Genomic DNA, 13,716 nt, shown 5'->3' with positions numbered 1-13,716 from the left:
TTTTTCCCAAGACTTTCTATTGAGATTTGACTGTACTAAATGTACATCTGCACTATTTCTGTCATGAGAACTGCATTAAAACATCGAGAGACTGCAATTTTTACTGATATCTGTTGTGTAATTTAACCTTCAACCTCACACACGGCGACCACCAGATCTGACTGCCACACTCCTCCCCTCTCCCGCAGTTCACGACTCCCGTAGAGAGTAACGACAGCTACCATGCTTACAAACACGTGAGGCAGCGTTCACTAATCAGTATCAAGGATGTGCTGAAAAATTTAATTTTTTTAAATTAATAAATTATGAGATTGGCATCTGAGTAGTGGGAATAGGATCACACGTTAACACAACTCAACCATGCCTATAAGTAGGACCACACATCACAACTCAGCCATGCCTATAAGTAGGACCACACATCACAACTCAGCCACGCCTAGGAATAGGAACACCCATTCCTACAACTCAGCCTTGCCAATGATTACACATATTTTATGTTACATGGAGGTAACAAGTTTATTCTTTTATATTATTGTGAGAACAAATGGAAAAGCAGACCACTAAAGGATATCACAAGAGTAACATGGAATCAGTGTTTGCTACAAATTCTTTGAAGTTGAATTTTGCAACAGAAAGACTTGTTGACGCAGTATTGTAGTGGCTGGACTTGCATCAAGTCACTACAAGTTGCTGGCTGTCACTTTTCATGGTACTGTATGGGAAAAAAAAAATTAATAAAACCTGAAGTTCTACAAAATAGATTTCACCAAATTTTGATATTACAACTACTAAATACTCATATAACTTTTCTTTATGAATTTGTTCTCATACATCTTACGTGATGATAACTTTAATAATATGAATTACTTCACATTGAGAACACAAATCTAGGAATCCGTTAATCAGAAAGTTGACACCATCCCTAATTTTCAAATAAGATTCTGAGTAAGACAAGCATCACAAACGCGTAAGCTTAACTTCAAAGGTTTAGGCCAGTTTCTAACTCAAATTAATTCATATTACATCTTTTTCCTGGGAAACTAATATAGATAAACCTCTAAGTGGCAACTATCATTATTTGTGATGTTACAGAAACTTACTGTAAAGAGAGCTTTTAATTTACACAGAAACAAATGGGCCATCAGAAAAAAAATTACTGAAATATTAATTGAGAAAAAAAAAACATAAAATGTACTGGCCCAGATGGTAACTTCTACAGTACAATCCTACCTGACAAACCTTTCAAAACTATTTACAGTTACTAACTTGCAATAAATTCAAAGGCTAATACACTGGTTTGCTACTGTACACTAAAACACTGCCTACCTACTTGCAGACGTGAATAAAAACTATCTACAACCCATAAATATATATTTTTTTAGTAAAATAAAACATTTAGTTCTGCAAAGTGTATAAAAATAACATTAAATTGCTTTGGTTTAAAAAAAATGTACACACTGAAAATACTTCAAATGAATAGCAAGTTCAAGAGCATGAGTTAAGAAAATTATGTACAAAGTATGAAAAAGTAAGTACGTACATGATGCACAGTGCATTTGGAATGAATACAATGTCAAGAATGTCTTAGGAAACACCAGTTAGAAATATTACATTGAATAGTAACAGTCATAACAGGTTTGGCAAAGGTGAATCTATTTTGAAACAACAACACTTACCATCTTTAGTACACATGTAACAGGCATGAAATTTTTACCTACTTACACGAAAACTCAAACTTGTGGTGCATGTATTTAATTACTATTATTATCTCAAAATGTTACTTTTTGTGCAGATTGGATAATACTAGTAAATTTAAATTTCCTTTACCTATTTCCTAAATGTTCCTAAAAGAAAGTTGCCATAAATTTTTTGATAGACAATAAAATTTTTCTAAATGCTTGCAAATTTTTTCAAAACGAAACAAAAGAAAAATGTGTGATTTGTGATCTAAAAATTAAAAAGACAGGTAAAAAAAAAAAAAAAAAATCAGTGATTAATGAGTAGGCCTGAGTGAATAATCAAATTTTTGAATATGAATAGTTAAATGTATTCAATTTGACCTCGAATACTAAAACTTCAAAATAACGAATATTCGTTTGCTTATGAACATTTGACAAAGCATCTCTCGTGAGTCTGTTGTATACCAACGTTCACTGTTGAGGTTAAGTCATTTGTGTGTTACAAATACTTTTTTTTTTATGTTTTATAGGACTTCAAAATCAAAAACATGAACAATAAGTGACATTTAAAACATGCAAAAAGTATTGAAAAGTTTTTTTTTCACAACTGCCTTGCTGAAAAGTAAAGGAAAAATTGCGTGTACGATTCAAAACACATTATTTGCATTTGTTTCCTCACAGGTACAAGTAGTAGGAAAAAAATAATGTTAACCACTACATTCTAAAACACCACAAGACACAGATACTCCACTGTGACTGCTATTAAAAGAAGTGAATGCCATGGTTTCAACGGCGTATGAATCAATAGTCACAATCCATCTGCCACCATGTGCCCCAGATGAAATTAGCGGAACTTGTGTTTATAATACTGCTCGACTAAAATAAAGTTTACCTGGCTACAGTTAACAAAAAAATGAATAACTAGGGTTTAAATTTGAAAATCTGAGCTTAAATAATCAGAAATTTGGGAACACAACATTAAAAAAAATTTCCACTATTTTGTTTAATGGATTTGTATTTTACTGTATTTTTGCAGTTCACGAAAATTTTCTAGTTCAATACGTAGAGTAACAGGTCTCTGAAAATAAGGCAAATAGGAACTGAAAAGAAATGTTGGTTGTTTATGTATAATTATTGTAACTGACTTAAGGGCGTGCCTCCCATTTCAGGTCATGATTTTATATTTGCATTAATCACTGATCAACTTTTAGAATTTTTCAATTGTTTAACTTTCACGAAATGAAAAATTCATACAGCGCATACTTTTTGCATAATTAGCTGCCAAAGTTACATTTTTAACATTTTTGGGTTGTAAAAATAAGGAGAATTTAATTTGTTGCAGAACTGAAACCTTTTTGGGTTTAACTGAAATTTCACTAGCTACTTCATGATATGGTTTGCATTTCTATCACAAAAACTCATTTCATGTTTCTTGACTGTCGAGATCGTAACAAATTTGAGAATTTTGAAATGCCAGGTAAAATTAATATTTTCTGAAAGATATTCAAACCATTTCTTGAAGTAGCCATTGGCATTGCAGTTAAACCTAAAAAGTTTCATTTTTTCAATAAATTATATTTTCCTTGTTTGTACAACCCAAAAATGTTAAAAATGTAACTTTGGCAGCTAATTATGCAAAAAGTATGGACTGTATATATTTTTCATTTCGTGAGAGTTAAACAATTGAAAAGCCTATAATTTTATCTGTAATTACTGTAAATATAAAATTTTGACCTGAAATGGAGGCACCCCCTTAACGTAACCAACCTTTCACTTTAATATTATTTGTCTAATTTCCCAGAAGCAACTACACTACATATTTACTTTTACTTTCCCTACGTATTTGCTATATGATGTGAAAAATTTGGTTTTAGTGGGATTCTAATTCTCATTCTTACTGTTCGATACTGTATTCGTATTTGAGAATAATTTGGTATTCGTATTTGATTCGAACTAAAAAAAACTGATATTCAAATGGGCCTACCAATGACTACACAGATATTTATTCCTGAAGTTTGCTTGGGTCCTGAGATCACCATAGCTCTGCCACTGGCAACTCAGAGCCTTGCTGGTTCATTGGAGGTCGTGGTATTAATTAATGAATTAAAAAAAACAAATTCCCACGACCCCATTACAAAAAAATAATAGAGTTTTTGCTGCAGCTTCTATCCATTTTTTAATGAATACAGGGTTGTGTTAATACCGTTTTCTTTAATTAGATCAAACAAAAACTTTTTTGACATTCAGATGAAAAATGAAAAATCTTAGCTAACATTCAACTCCCAATGAAATACGTTTCCAAAATAATAGTAACTACTTTGTTCTTTTAAAATGTTGGAAAAAGAATTCGGTGATACAGGGATGGGGGAGGGGAGGTTAATAAAATGTAATTTAACTGGAGTACACATTATTCACTACCGTTGACAAATTCACAAACACATGTAGAAAAATGTCAACATAAAACTGTTAAATTAAATCCAATTGTTCTTTAGATTCATATTTTACAAATTACGAAATTTCACGAGACTGAAATGAAAACATTTCAGGTGAGGACTTGGGCTACAGTGAAACCAATTCAAACTTCAAGTTGTGTGATATTTAAGGTAGGTATAATTATATTCTTGATTGTCTCACAATCAAACTCTTTTTCATATGCCAATTCTTTCTTAAATTTGAGAGCATTATATTTAAGGACATTTACATTTGAGATCATCCAATACAACTCAATGGATACAATAATTAACATAATGAAATTGTGACTGGTAATATGAATATGGAGTTTTATACTTAGAGAATAATACAACTGACTCCCAAATAGTACAATAACTACATATAAACACAATGAACATTTGTTAGGCACACGGACATTAGTTTAACCTTAAAATGTTTAGTTCACCAACTTTTTTTTGAGAGGACTGCTTGAAAATTAATAATTTAAATTGAAGACGTTGGGTGTAAATAGTGATAACCAACATTCTTGTGAACAGTTTTCATGAAAACTTAACTTCAAAAATATAAACCACAGGATAATGTACAAATCTCACAATCAACACTTTAAATGGGAATTTCAACATGAGTGTTATCACTGTTTACACCCAAGGTCTTCAACTATTCAATGATGATACAAGTACCAAATATTCACTTAATCTTATTCAAAAACTTTTACAGTTTACAAATACAAGTCAATCAGTTTTTTAAAATTAAACTTACAAATTTGCTTACAGTACTATTAATGAATAAATTACTTGTACCAAGACTCACTGAAACCACAGTGTAGTAGTGTAGCATAACACTATGTGAAAATGCAAAAGATTTACAATTTACTGAATATAATTGGATACGTGAGAATATAGTTTAATTGTATAGCATTATAACTGCTACACCTATAAATAAATGTGAACATAGTAAATTATATATTACTACAACCTCGTGCACATTATACATATAATATATAGGTATAGTAGAATAAATATAAGCGGTAACTAAGAAGTGTGATTTACACAATATCAACATAAACAATCATACTGAAAGTAAAAAATATCGAGAGCTAAAGCATACACAACTTTCTGCGTATTTGTATAAAAAAAACTATTTGTATGACCTAAGATATGTCAGCTTGCATTTTATATTCTTTGTTTCTCAGTATAATGTTTTTTGCAATAACAAAGAAAGAAAAAAAAATGATTTGTACCATACTCCAAAAATCTTCCCAGTTGCCTCTAAAAACTGCCAACAACCAAACACAGGTAGTTCTGGTATTTTTTTTAATTTCATAGATTTCACTTTTTCTTATACATGAAAAACTGCCATAAAACATTTAGATATTTTTGTAACTTTGTAAGGCGGTGATCCACTTTACAAATTTTACGGTCATGTACCTGGGTAGCTGATGTTTACAGGAACGTACACATGCATTAACACAAAAACGTGTTGTGTGGTGCTACTTTGTCAGGCGGCTGCGGAACAGGCAGCCTGCCTCGGAAGAGGAGGGGGTCGCTCCAGTAGCACCAACCCCCTCGGCACTTCTCGTGAAGTGCTTGGCAAGACGCGAGGTGCACCGTCGACGGCTAGCGACCCAGGATCAAGTCGCTCTGGTCGTTCACCAGGAAATGGTACACGAAGTTTGCTTTCTTCCGGTCGACAGCCTGGCTGTTCCGGTTCCTGCTGGCCGGGTCCCCACGACTCCGCGGGGGGTCTCGCAGGAAAATTGTGCCGAAGAGAGTAGCTGCATCGAGAAAACAAACATCATTATGAAAACTGAATACAATAAATGGGGGTTGTCTGTAAAGTCGGTTTACGGACGATAATTTTACGTGATAATGTCTTAAGAAAACATCGATGAAAAATTGCATACTTTTTAATTTTCAAATATTATTTACAGTTTTTTTGAAAATTTTAATTTAAATAATTTGTTTGAATATAATCACGAACAATTAGTTTTAAAAGCCCGCCTTAACCTGTTTGATATTATAGAAGATTTTCTCGCACGGTGGTTGGCTGGTTCTTGCACGCTCGGCTCAGGCGGAACGTGACAATGACACAATGCGTCATGCTTTTTCGTGCGTGCAGCCGGCGTTCATCGATTTATAAGACGTTATCACGTCAAAAAAATACTACATATATTGCCAGATGACCCACAAGAAAAGAATACAAAAAAAACACCTGAGAATATTCACATATCATAAATATTGATTCAGCAACATTGAATGTACCAGTTAAATGTAAACTTTTGTATTATTCTTAATCTTTAAGGTTCCTTAATTAAGTTCGTAACATTCATTCTTACATTTTATTACTTGTTTTCATTTTCCCGGGTATTATTATGTTCGTAAACACTGTCTTACACTCACAGCACCCCTTCCAGAAAGATGTTGACTCCGAATGACAAGAAATAAATGGACTGCGAGGAAAGGCAAATTTAATTTGGGAAAAACACAAGGTAACTTATGGCAAAAAGGTCAAACCACATAATAGGGATGTTGAAACTGGTGCACCATTTTCCATGAAGACTGCAGAAATGGAAAATGTAATCCTGTCTAGTCCTGTTCATTTAAATGGGCACTTACTTTCTCTTTCCAATGAATAATTTGTGTCATTAGCACCGTCCTTTGTTCGGTGTGATCCATTGCCAGATGTATGCCATTGAGTACAAAAGTATTAGACATCAACTTTTGAAACCTTGTATTTCAAAAAATAAAATTTAGAATGAGAAATAAGAAAATATATATTTTCTTGTACATAGTCATCAATAGCATCATCTGAATAGCATTCAATTTTTTTATTCCTAAAGATACATGAATGATAGATGTTATCTTGAATACAACTTTTGGTAACAATTTTTTAATTTTTTAAATTTCATTTAATATTAAAATGTTTGGCTTTTTTGAGCACAGCACATACTTTAATCGTTTAATGAAATAATAATTGTTGTATGGCAACTAATTATTTTTTTCTGTCAGAATGACACCACTATATAGGTAATCATAGAAAAAAAATAAAATTATGAAACTGATTATAATTAATTATTGTATACAAAATAAGATTAATTGTAACAAGCTGGGAATCATCAATCTGGCAACTCTGTACTGCAATCTCAGCATGAGGTAGACTATAGAATTGCTCATCCATGAGACTGAAGGAAGGAAAAATGACCAATAGCTCTGGTACAGGTTTAATAACCTGGTGCGCTCTTTAACCAGTAAACCATTTTAAGTTCCTGTCTATTAAGTTTATATGATTTTGCACATGACCTATAAACACACACTAGAGTCCCGGGAATTTGGACCCCGCTCATTCGGACATCTGGTTGATCCGTTAAAAAAATACTAGTATTAAAACTAAAATTTGTATTTATTAGGAAAAAGGCAGTGATTTTTGTAGTTTTACCCATCTAAACTCAGTGATCCCAACAGGGTCCGGCCCCATTTAGTTCGGATTAGCACGGCTCTGCTCTATTGCAATTTAGGCCTTTTAAGAGGTTTTCCTGCTTAAAAAATCTACAAGTCTACATTCTTTAATTCCTTGAGAAACTTCTTAACATAGTTTTAAATTTTTTGGAATCTTGCCTTGGTGACAGCATTCACAGGCACGCACACGCTTGTGCGCGTGTGAGAGTGTGAGTGTGAGAGAGTGAGAGTGAGAGAGTGAGAGTGAGAGAGTGAGTGTGAGAGAGTGAGTGTGTGAGAGAGAGAGTGAGTGTGTGAGTGAGTGAATGAGTGTGTGAGTGAGTGAATGAGTGTGTGAGTGAGTGAATGAGTGTGTGAGTGAGTGAATGAGTGTGTGAGTGAGTGAATGAGTGTGTGAGAGAATGAGTGTGTGAGTGAGAGTGTGTGTGTGAGTGTGCATGAGTGAGAGTGTGAGAGTGAGTGAATGTGCGAGTGAGAGTGAGTGTGTGAGTGAGCGTGAGTGTGTGAGTGTGTCAGAGTGTGAGTGTGTTTTTTACATGTAAGCATCAATGAAACACCTGCCAGCTGCACTCTCGTCGTCGTTCGCAGACGAAGGGCGGACTCACCAATCGTCTTTGCGTCGAGACCGTTCTCTGTGGCGTGGCTCAGCACCTCCTGAAGGAACGCACACAGGTACAGGAACACGTTCTTCCTGTGCTCTGGGAGTTGCATCACGAGCTGGACAGCACAAACACGCACTTGCAACTGCAATACCTTAGCAGTGACGCCACCACGCAAACTGACATCTGGTCATCCAATGACAGTTCACCCTAGTCATGTACCATTTTAGTATTTACGGTATCGGCTTATTTTTCCAATATTCTGGATGTCCAATGTAATCATTTCCAATTAATATATAAAAAACTGATATACTTGAGAAAAGCACAAATATTATCCATTCAGGTGCCACCCATCTCATATATTTAATTATTTGTTGTTCCGTAGGCACCATGTACTCCAATTTTTTTTTGTAATTTAAAGCCATACTTGAAAGTTGTATCTGTAAATTAGTCAAAAGGCATATAGGCTACACACTCATTATGCAGTAAAATATTTTTTTTTTGTCACCAAAAAATCAGTTGAATAAAGAAATTTATCATGAGCACTGACTGATTACTTACAAATACTCAATTTTTCGAGAATTGCACTGTGATTATTCACAAAAAAATAATGAATCAGTTTTGTATATCTGTTATCAGATCTGTTGAAGAAAAGTATAGGTAAATGGATCAGTATTGGTTTTTATCGGCATCACCCAACAATAGTTACCTATAATACAGTATGTCCATAAAAGAATGTCTCAGTTATAAATTTTAATAGTATCAAATGTAAGCATTGTAGTGTGTGAGTTCAAGCTCACAATTAAGCGCACACTCATGCGCGAGTACTGCTTTGTTGCAAAATGACAACTCCTGAGCGTAAAGCATACTGTGTTCTGCAATTTGCTGAGAGTGAATCTGTAATTTAATTTCAATGTGCATTTCGTTTAAAGTTTAATTGTCGAAGTCCCTGACCATTGGATCTGTCGTAACGGTCAAGAAGACAGAGCTCTTTTTCGCTGGCCTCCACGGTCACCTGACACAACGCCTTCGGGGCTTTATAAAATATTGTGACTACATTCTGCCGCTACCTAATGATTTGCCAGAGTTCAGACACAGATTTTAAAAGAGGCTATTGCTTCAATTACTCCAGACAAGTTAACCAAAGTGTGGGAAGAATTGGGACTTTAGGTTGGATGTGTGTCGTATAACTAAAAGTGTACATATTTAACATTTGTTACAAAAAAAAACCCAGGTTAGTTTACCTTCAATTTGCTGTTTGATTTGTTGTAAATAGTCTAAATTAAACTGTTAATGTATGTATATACTGTTATAACGTACCACTGAAACCGGGATATTCTTTTATGGACATCCTATATATTTATAGCAGTCGGTGTTTGTTCACCAACAATATGGTGCGCATTATTCCAAACAAACCACCAATGATTTCACAATTTTAATCTGGATTGCACTGTAACGACATGACACGTTTTTCCTGCCATTAGGTAACAACAAGAAAAAAAAACTGACTGTAGAAACACGTCACTTCCGGGTGCCAGGCGGACCACCTGTTAAACTGAAAATTCCTCAACTTTCAGGCAGGCTGGCCAACGTGACAGTTTTGTTCTTCTCTTCAAGCACTGCACTATTTACACTTAACAGTCGGAACCGAAACGATGACGGGAGACACGGTGTGTGGGGAGGGGCACACACACCTGCTTGCACTGCAGGTAGTTGGAGCCGGCGGCCAGGCACACGCTGTGCAGGTTGTAGGGGACGATCGGCTCCGCGGTCGACTCCAGCAGCAGCAGGAGGGCCTCGGCCACCGAGTGGACGCTGCCCGCTGCACGCCAGCGTCAAGGAGCACACCGCGAGGAACCTCCGTCCGCTCCCGGCCCCAACCCCGACAACCTCGACCCTTCCGTTTGCGAGCATGGCCAGACACATTCACTGTAACCGCGTTTGTTACAGTCCCTGCGAATAAGTTGCAAGTACCAGGAGGAGGATGTTACTGATCAGTCTGTCGTTTCCGTCGATTGGACCGAGCGCGATACGCCGGACACACTCTAGTTAATACGTCTGAATGGGAAGTAACTAGACACAAGGATTTCATGGTTTTATTTTTTAGGCCAATTTCGTTTTTTTTTTTAAAAGATAAGATTTCGTTTTTACTGCCATCATTAATACGATAGCATATTAATGAGTACATGTGACCATAAAAGTGTCAATTTGACTGATGGACGATGCACTCGGAACAATAAAAATAAAATCCGCAAGTACTAGTTTGAAATATGTACCGTCGTATTGTAAAAAAAAAAAAAAAGAGTTTCTAATAAAAGTTGTAATATCAAAAAAAAAAAAGAGTAAAGTAATTTTTTTCCAATCAACTTTAGTACATACAAATTAGTAAAAACCTCATGCTGAATTACCTTACATTCATTGAATTTAACGTATCAAATGTTACGTTTTTGGGGTCAAAGTGAAGTTTTGATTAAATATGCAGATTAATTTCATGATAGTAGTTCATGTTCTATGGTGCATTCACTTACATTCTGTTGTTACATGGTGTATTGACATGCTTATCGTATCGCAATTCACCATAACCGTTTGCAAACAACAAACTTGTCCAGACTGGCCACGCGAGAGCTGGATCGAAGCGAACCGAGCCGACAAAGGCGCCTGCAAGGATACGCAAGGGGTCCGGGGAGCCGCAGTCGAGCCAGTTGCGGACGGCCACCAGCTCCGAGTGCAGCCCCGGCTGCTCGAACAGGTTGGGCTGCTTCAGGCCGTGGCGGTACAGGTGGTCCACCAGGAACCACACCTCCTTCGGGATGGGGTACGGGTCCTGGGGGCTGCTGACCTCCTTCGTGTTCTCCTGCGCACCACCCCCGCTTTGCGTCACTCCACTCACCGACAACATTTCATGGTTTTATTTCCAGTTCAGTTCTTTTTATATACAACAGTTGATAATTGTGCCCTATTCAATACATAATACAATAACTGTTTCTTAGTACTATTTCAACATAAATAGTACTATATGCATTGCTGCAAAAGCTGTATTTGCTAAATTATCCTATTTGAAATATAAATCATTGGAGTCAATTTAGCCAATTTAGTAATAATAATAATAAAAAAAAACAAAAAAAAAACTGGCATTTAGCTATAAAGTTTAAATATAATTATGAACAAGTATTCATATAAATAAACTGCAATCAAATATCTATCATCAATTACATGAATCACCATAATTTTTTAGTCAATTGTAACATAACCTATTATTACTGCACTCGCCGACAGATGCTACTTTTTTTAATAATAAAATAATAAATACTTGAAATTATACTAGTAATCAGATTTTTAGTAACCAGAATAATTAACCTTTATTGCCGAAATTGTTGTTGTAATAAGCAATGAAATCCACATTAACTTTTCACTTCACTTTATAAACAGTCGACGAAACAGTTCACCTGTAGATGTAAGTTGTGTGCTGCCGCTGTCTTTCTTCTCCTCGGACGCATAGGCCAATCGAGTGGAAGAGAGATAGATGCGGCGCAAGCGTACAATAAGCATAACGGGACACATCGTAACGGAACAATGTGCATAACGGGACACAGCGTAACGGAACAATGTGCGTAATGGGACACTTTTTCGTGCGTGCAGCCGGCGTTTATCAATTTATTAGACGTCACGTCAAAAAAATTAATTTGTACCAGAATCAGTCTGAGAAAAAAATGAAAATTTTAGAATCCTCTTTGTCCACGCACTTTGTCGTAAACTAGATACATACTAAAATAATTAAATCTGGACTTGGGACTGGAACTTGTTGACTAGCATACTCATGGGGGAAAATAACTTTAACTACCCGACTTTTAAATTTGCAGCAGAGAAAAAAAATATCATGCCAGAATGCAAAACAGAGAAATACAGAACACCAACACAGTAAGGTTGTAAGAGTGGATACAAACGTAATAAAAAACAGGTTAGTATAGCCAAGTAATTCTAAAACTAGTTGTTCTCTATTCCCTTTTGGACAACAGCAGTACAAATAATGTCGGATGTGCATGCAAAAGTGGCATTAGTCCTGTCAATAAGTCAACTGTTATATAACATATAAGACCGGTAGCAGCTGTAAGTTCTTAAAATGTAATGTACAATTTTCTTCTTACATGCTCAAAAATTAGCTAATTGGGCTGAACTATTTACAGTCAACTGTATTAAATAAAAGCTTGAAAATATTCCCAACAAGAATATAGTTACAGTGTAGTCTCGCTTATCCGACATAAAGGGGCTGGCACAACATCGGATAAGTGAAAATGTTGGATAATAGTGAGGAGTCTAGAAAAAAGCTTCTTAAACGTTAAGCTAAACTATATCTTGGAACATAAAAAATTGTACACACATGCTATAATACACAATGATCTTACATCGTAATCATATTCTACAAGTATAACAAAGTATAGAAAAAATGAATTGAAAAAAAATGAACTTACAGTTACCAAATTATTGTCTGAAGATGCAAGTTCCACATGTTACACTTATAAAGTTCAGTCCTGTAAGGATTTAAAGAAATTTTTTATTCTAGCCTGTTTTCCTTATGAGAGCCATTTCTTCTATGTTAAATCACGCCATCTTTGCAGAATGATTATGTCACTTCCCGTAGCTTCTTCTTGTTGCTCAATAAATTGAATTTCAGTCTCTAGAACTTTAACTCTGTAGTTACGTTAAATTCTGTGAAGTTTAACAGTCTGTGTTTGATCTTCATCTCCATTTTCGTTGTCATCGCGGATGATGAGAGCGACAGTTTCTCCGTCGGTTATTTCATGCTGCTCATCAGCCTCCATCCAACTTTCGACTTCTTGCAAAGACGCATCCTCACTTCCAGGAACACGTTGCACCTCAGGTAGAATGGTTTCTTCTGCTTCCGTGCTTTCCGCGTCCACACTTTCATCATTATAGAGCATCTTTTCCCACGATTTGGCAGTTGTCTGAGCTAGCCCTTACATCAAGCCCAGGCCCTGTAACCCAATAAGCAACATCCTCCACATTCACGTGTTTCAACTTGTCAATCATGTCTTGCTATTCATCGATTTCTTCTATCAATGTAGACGGTAGTTTCCCGCGGTTGTTCTTTTTAATCATTTCCAATACGCCCTGATTCATACGTTGGCATACGGCAGTAACATTGGGAGCAAAAACATCGCCTTAATGTCACCATCTTGAAGTTCCTCAGCATCAGGGAGCATTGGTGCATTATCTAACAACAAAACTACTTTTCTGGGTAATATTTTTCTCTTCTTTTAAATAAAATAAATTCCTTAAAAAAAAAAAAAAAAACAGTCTTTGAAAAATTTCATTGCCCATCCACACACTCATCTAGCTGTGGTATTTTACAGGAAGAGTGTCTTTTGAAATTGTTTTAAAGGCTCTATGATTGTTGGACTTTCCAATAATTACAAGTTCCATTTTGAAGTTTTCTGTAGCATTGCTGAAAGCTAAAATAGTCAACCTTTCCTTACTATGCTTGTAGTTAGGGGCTGCTGTTTCAGTTCTGGC

The 13,716-nt window shown here is 35.6% G+C and overlaps 1 protein-coding gene across 2 annotated transcripts in view; it reads right to left on the bottom strand.

Moving 5' to 3' along the window:
- Nucleotides 1-4,269: 4,269 nt before the first annotated feature.
- The window catches only part of LOC134528509 (type II inositol 1,4,5-trisphosphate 5-phosphatase), a 48,907-nt gene continuing 39,460 nt past the window's right edge, over nt 4,270-13,716 (bottom strand). For both annotated transcript variants that reach the window (XM_063362187.1, XM_063362188.1), the window contains exons 16-19: nt 10,855-11,038; nt 9,879-10,006; nt 8,191-8,302; nt 4,270-5,904 (exon numbers count right to left, since the gene is read on the bottom strand). In XM_063362187.1, the coding sequence (XP_063218257.1) occupies nt 5,747-5,904; nt 8,191-8,302; nt 9,879-10,006; nt 10,855-11,038 (582 nt within the window). In that variant the 3' untranslated portion in view covers nt 4,270-5,746. The remainder of the gene's footprint in view (nt 5,905-8,190; nt 8,303-9,878; nt 10,007-10,854; nt 11,039-13,716) is intronic.

This window comes from Bacillus rossius, chromosome 1, assembly GCF_032445375.1.
Source record: "Bacillus rossius redtenbacheri isolate Brsri chromosome 1, Brsri_v3, whole genome shotgun sequence".
Classification (NCBI taxonomy): Eukaryota; Metazoa; Arthropoda; class Insecta; order Phasmatodea; family Bacillidae; genus Bacillus; species Bacillus rossius.
Note: the sequence above shows the minus strand (reverse complement) of the source record. Positions and strands in the feature narration are given on the sequence as shown.